General features: G+C 32.3%; 2 protein-coding genes across 2 annotated transcripts; both read right to left on the bottom strand.

The window, feature by feature from the left end:
- Window positions 1-902: 902 nt before the first annotated feature.
- LOC128279314 (cytochrome P450 CYP82J17-like) lies at window positions 903-2,028 on the bottom strand. Its single transcript, XM_053029403.1, has 3 exons — window positions 1,852-2,028; window positions 1,262-1,448; window positions 903-1,144 (listed from the first exon to the last, which is right to left on the bottom strand). Exons 1-3 carry the CDS (start codon window positions 2,026-2,028, stop codon window positions 903-905), a joined length of 606 nt encoding a protein of 201 aa, XP_052885363.1.
- LOC108481810 (cytochrome P450 82A3-like) lies at window positions 1,103-2,789 on the bottom strand. Its single transcript, XM_053030064.1, has 2 exons — window positions 1,852-2,789; window positions 1,103-1,538 (listed from the first exon to the last, which is right to left on the bottom strand). The coding sequence occupies exon 1, from the start codon at window positions 2,787-2,789 to the stop codon at window positions 2,151-2,153; it is 639 nt and encodes a 212-aa protein (XP_052886024.1). The 3' UTR covers window positions 1,103-1,538; window positions 1,852-2,150.
- Between the last annotated feature and the right edge of the window lie 3,442 nt (window positions 2,790-6,231).

The following is a 6,231-nucleotide window of genomic DNA, read 5'->3' as shown; positions in this document are numbered from 1 at the left end:
AAAAAATTAAATTGCTCAAAACGAAAAAATATGGGGATCTATTGTATAATTTACCCTAAATTTTTGTTTAAAATTATGATTTAACGTGTCATGTCAACTTACCGTTACATTGTTAGCGACAATTAATAGCTCAGTGAATAAAATGTTACAACACAATAACATAAGTGACTAAAACGTAACATTTCAAACATAAGTAACTAAAATGTAACTTAAGGTAAACAAAAGTGACCATGGGTGTAATTTACCATAAAAGAAATTAGTGTATAATTTGAAGTTTTAGAAAGAAGTTTTTTTGAAGTTTTTCAATTAAATTTAAGATTTTGGAACTAACTCAGGATTTAATGGTATTAACTACACTCTTTTAGAATCTAGCTAAGTAAATCCCTCTTCCCCCACTAGCTATATTCCTAAGCTAGATAAGTTGGTGGGCGAAGTCACTATGATCAAACCTATTGGATTGATTAGGGTTTCAAGTATATTCCTATCCTAGCTGCAAATCAATTCGTTTTTCAGCACTACTAAAGTTAATTTTAATTTATTTAGTCGAGATCTCAATCTTAATTTTCTCTTATAAGACAAATCAAAATTATCGAATTAATTTAACTTGATGATCAAGCAAGTGGATTAAATAAGTACGGGACGGAATAAATAATTAACAGAAATCAAAACAATTTAAGAGAAAATAATTAATTAAGTTATAAATATGGTCCATTGATGCTCCAAGAAAACAAAGTTTAATTTATGTTGATTAGAGAAAATATCACAAGAAAAAATTCAAAGTAAACTTGCATTAAAAAAAGTAAACATAAATAATATAGGGATAAAAATAATTATCAAACTGATGCTAGGTGCTCCAGATCTCTTTATTAAACACACGTCTAAAATCCAACAAACAATACCAATTAATTGGTAGATTGGTAAACAAAAGTAGGAAGGCGAGGAGTTATATGAACTTCCAATGGAGTTGCTTTAGGATTTGTCAGTCCTGGAGATTCACGCATATCAACAGTTTCGCCTGAAGGAGTCTCAAACTCAAACCAACGTAGCACATTAGCTAATGTAAGTTCCAAAATCTTAAGCGCAAACAAATATCCAGGGCACATTCTTCTACCACTATTAAATGGAATTAATTCAAAGTCATATCCTCTTACATCAATGTCTTTATGAGTAGTCATAAATCTTTCTGGTCGAAATTCTAAGAGATCTTCCTATATTTGTGGGTCACGTTGTATCTTTTGAAGATTGAGAATAAGCCAAGTACCAGCTGAAACATGGTATCCACTAACTGAGCAGTCTTCAATAGCTTCATGGGTTACACTAAGTGGAGCAGCAGGGTATAGGCGTAGTGTTTTCTTAATCACAGATTGAAGATACACTAAGTTTTTGGTGTCTGATTCAATCAGTAGGAGTTTATCCTTGCCAACATGAATGTCTAGTTCTTGTTTGACCTTGTTCAACGCATCAAGGTTGTTGAGTAATAAGGACAAAGCCCATGTCATTGTGATCGATGAGGTATCTTACGCCGCTAAGATAAGATTCTGTAAAATCAGTTACCATCAAACTATTAATATCGGATTGAAATTGAAATTCCTGTGAAAAATGAATATAAATATCTGATATATAATTATAATAAAATAAAAATGATCCAACCGGGGTTCAACTCGAGATCCGAACTGATATAATAAAAGGAAATCCTAAACCCAAAGGAGTCCTTTTGCTTCCATTTTCTTCTCTAAAAGAAGATTATCATTTTCTCTCATTTTGCACCTCCATCTTTACTTTTGTTGATTCGTTGTATAAACAATATCAAATTCACATATTTTTCCAGATTCAGTTAATAAATGAACGTACGAGACTGGTGGCTTTGTTGATGGTATCGGCCTCATGCTCCTCTGTATCACTGAGAACAGATAGTAGCACTCCCATGAAATCTTCCTCACTATTTGCCACATTTTCAGCTCTCTTTTCCTTGTGCTCTCGTAACCATTCCTCCGCAACTTGGTCCAAATCTTTGGCTACCTTCTTCATGAGCTTCAGGTCTCCACCAATGTCCAACGCAGACACGGCAGTGCATCTGATATTATGAACTTTCCACTTAGTTCAAATAAGTCGTCCAACGACTTCTTCCATTTCACGGTTTCAACTCCTTCTTATGAATTCGGTATTCGCTTCCCTACAACGATCCTTAGAATGACGTTAAGAGTAACATCTCTGAACCATCTCTTCATCTCCACCAATACTTTGTCACTGTTGCTACTTTTCTTCTTGTTCCATAGTTGATATAGCTGTTGCAGTGATGCCTTCACCTCGGATTCCCTTACATGTTTGAGCAAATTGAGGCGATGATTTGAGAGGGGCTCAATAGTGGTGAACTTACGCATTTGACGCCAATGAGGTCCATATGGTGCAAAGCCAATCATGGCTTTGTGGTAACCCATAAGCTCCGCGCATGCAAGGTTTGGACGAGTTGCAAACGCTTTATCGTTTATGGTAAGACATTCTTTCGCAACCTCCCAATTGCTCACCACCAAAGCTCTCTGTACACCCAACTTGATAGTGAATATTCTTCCATATTTTTCAGCCATGTTAGCCAAGCTTATGTGAGGTGGTTGTGGCCCTCCTAGGAGGCGGAGATGGCCAATAATAGGCCATGCTCCACTAGCTTCTGGTGCTGTTTTCTTCGAGTTTGTGTTTCCTCTTGAGATCCATAGGAAAGAGAAAAGAAACAGTAGTGGAAAAGCAATGATTGCAACAGTTGAAGTTGCTGTGACTGAATGGAAATAATCCATTGTTTGATTGCTACTTCAGTAGTTAAATCCATGATCTGCATGCAGTAGGGAGTTGGATATATAGGGTTAGATCATTGACTATTCGTACAGGGAAGTCCTTTTTTTTATGGTTTAATTTATGGTTTTCTCTTCATTATATATATATATATATATATTTATATGATTAGGTATTATCATGGTTATTTCCCTTACATATATATATATGTAGACATGGTTATGTACAATCATTATTGATTATTCATATAGAGAAATTGAATTTATAGTTCTTTCTCCATATATGGTTAAATACAATTATGGTTATCTCTCTATTATATACATTAATATATACGTCTATATATATTATTAGATACTATCATCATTGCTTACTCATTCAACGAAAACAATTTTTTTATCGTTAAATATATTATTTTCTCTCTATTATATATATATGATTAGACATTATCATGGTTCTCTCTTCATTATATACATATATGTGTATATATAAGGTTAGGTACAATCATTATTGATTACTCAAATAATAAAGGTATTTTTTCGTTGAATTTATGATGCTCGCTCCCTTCTATATGGTTAGGTACACTATCATCATTGTTTACTCATTGAATGAAATCAACTTATATTTTTATCATTCAATTTATGGTTGTTTCTACCTTATTTATATATATATTATTGCCGAAAATTGAGTATATTGATGACTAAGTTAATTTAATCGAGTGGAAATTGTATCACCACTTTTTTTTTGAGAAATAATCTTTAATTGATATTTGAAAATAAAGGGTAAATATATATTTTGGTGCTTGAACTTGGGTTCAAGGTTCAAATTGGTAATTAAGGTTTTTTTGTTGTCTAATTGGGTACCTAAACTTGGCTTCTAGGTTCAATTTGGTACCTAAACTTTATTTTTTATCCAATTAGGTACTTGAGCAATTGACTTTTTGGTTCAAATTAGTACATGAACTTGGTTTGATAGTTCAAACTGGTTCAAATAAATTATTTACTTGGACCATAAAACCTAGTGCATATACCAATTTAAACCAAGAAACCAAGTTCCAGTGTCTAATTAGACCAAAATAAACTTTAACTGTAACAACCCCTAACCCTAAGCCGTCACTGGAATAGAGCTACGAGGCATTACTGGACTTATACACTAACATTTATACAATACCGAGTCATAAACTTTACATTTCAGATCAATTCTTATCAAAATTTATCTTTAAGTCCTTAATATGGGCTTACGAGGCCCTATATATATTTTAGAAGTGATTTGAGACTAAACCGGGAACTTTGGAAAATTTTCTTTGAAGATAGGGGCACATGCCCGTGTGGCCTGGGACATGCCCGTGTGGCCTGCCCATGTGCAGATTCTGACTTTTCCACACGGCCTGGGCATACGCCCATGTGATTTGGCCGTGTGAAAACATAATTTTTAACTATTTTAAAGCTATTTTCACATAATAAACACACCCTATTCATGCCCAAAACATTTACTTATGTATCTTAATCAAATAACATTCTTTTAATCCACTTCTTGTACCTAAATATAATTATACACTAATAGAATCCAACCAATCAATTATTTCAAGCCAAAACATGTATATTTCATTTTCTAATCACAAAACATCACATTCAACATAGTTTGCATACTTAATTATTCATATAATTACATTACTAAATCAAATCCTATACATGCCATAAAAATAAAAAATTTGTTTAACAAAATCTACCAGAGTAAATTTGGATAGTGTGGTCCTTGTTGTAGGTCCGATCCTCCGTATGTATATAAGTCAATCTACAAAACAAATGACATACACAAGTAAGCTTATAGAAGCTTAGTAAGCTCATAGGCATAAGAACACAAATCTTACCGAACACTGTACACAATCATATATCTATTAGTTAAACTAATTCATCCTGCAAGTCACAACTTCATTAATAAACTCATTTGAATAATTTTCATGATGCAATTCACGAACTTAATTCTTTTGGGCCCATTTCTTATTTATTTCCATTGTCAAATGAGGGAACAATAATGGGATTGAATGCTTCATTATCACATTGCCATAGTAAACTATGGACTTTCACATTGTCACACATCACACACCGAAGCCATAGCCCTGCCATGGTTTTACATGGATCACATAACATACCGATGCTATATCCTAGATATGGTTTTATACGGGATCACATTATCACATCACACCGATGTCATAGCCTAGTTATGGTCTTATATGGGAACGCAAATCACATTGTACCGATGTCATAGCCCGGCTATGGTCTTATACGGAAGTATATATCACATCTTTTCCGTCAATTCATTATGGCCATAAAATGAAAGCACTCAAACCATTGTTCCAACTAATTTGTTCTTTTAATTCCACATTATTCATTAGTTAATACAATTTGATAATATTCATCTACAATAAAATACTTTAACAATCATAATATTTTCATATCAAACATTGAAGTTTTCCATATGAACTTATCTGGGCTAATTTGCAAAAGTCGTAGAAATTCAGGGACTATTCTTGAATTTTCTCCTTTCCACGATTCACTTCGTTTTCTTAATCTATAATTATTAAATCATTCCTCCATTAGCATCTATTTCAATTCCATTCTATTTCACAATTTATGCCGTTAATTTTCAAATTTACACAATTACCCCAAACTTTTCAATTTTTATAATTTAGTCCCTATTCAATTTACTCATCAATCAAACTAATTCCTTTCAAATATCATTTTATCTAAACACTACAAACTACTTCACAGCCTTTGACATTCCAAGCTTCAACACAAAACCCTAATTCCATGAACTTTCATAATTAGGTCCTAAAATAAATTTCTATGCAAATCTCTTCATAAAATCATCATATAATGAAATTAAAACTTTAATTTCATGATAAATCATCATAAACTTTCAGCACTTACTCATGGTAACTTTCTAAAATATTCATAAAAGCAAAAACTATTGAATTAGATATTAGGACCTAGTTGCAAAAGTCTCAAAATCACAAAAATCACAAGAAATAATCAAGAATTGAGCTTACATGTAATAGAAATATGAGAGACCAGCTTAAAAGAACCCTTAAATGGTGTTTTTGCTGGAGAAGATGAAGAAAAATGAAGAAAACTCTAGATTTTTACCTAATATAACATATTTTACAATTTAATATTTACCCAATTCCAATTTTGCCCCATGTTCACACTTGATTTTTATTTTTCCAGCACACACCTACCATCCAGCCCAATAATAGGTGTTTAATTGCCTATTTAGTCCTCTTTTAATAATTACTAGAGCTATTTAATAACATTTCACAATTTTACACTTAATTCAATTTAGTCTTTTTTACCCAATTCACTACCGAAACCTTAAAATTTCTTAACAAAACTTTAATACTAACTTACTAACACTCCATAAGTATTTATAAAAATATTTATGGCTCATTTT

The sequence above is a fragment of the Gossypium arboreum genome, chromosome 6 (assembly GCF_025698485.1).
Source record: "Gossypium arboreum isolate Shixiya-1 chromosome 6, ASM2569848v2, whole genome shotgun sequence".
NCBI lineage: Eukaryota > Viridiplantae > Streptophyta > Magnoliopsida > Malvales > Malvaceae > Gossypium > Gossypium arboreum.
The sequence above is the reverse complement of the archived record's forward strand: the minus strand, read 5'-3'. Positions and strand labels throughout refer to the sequence as shown.

What these genes read in the sequence shown, in the direction of transcription:
- LOC108481810 (XM_053030064.1), bottom strand. Translation starts at nt 2,789, where the DNA reads ATGGATTATTTCCATTCAGTCACAGCAACTTCAACTGTTGCAATCATT.
- LOC128279314 (XM_053029403.1), bottom strand. Translation starts at nt 2,028, where the DNA reads ATGAAGAAGGTAGCCAAAGATTTGGACCAAGTTGCGGAGGAATGGTTA. An exon ending in TCAACAAAGCCACCAGTCTC is followed by an intron (nt 1,449 to 1,851) that starts GTACGTTCATTT and finishes GCGTTGAACAAG; the next exon opens with GTCAAACAAGAACTAGACAT. An exon ending in TGGATACCATGTTTCAGCTG is followed by an intron (nt 1,145 to 1,261) that starts GTACTTGGCTTA and finishes TTGATGTAAGAG; the next exon opens with GATATGACTTTGAATTAATT.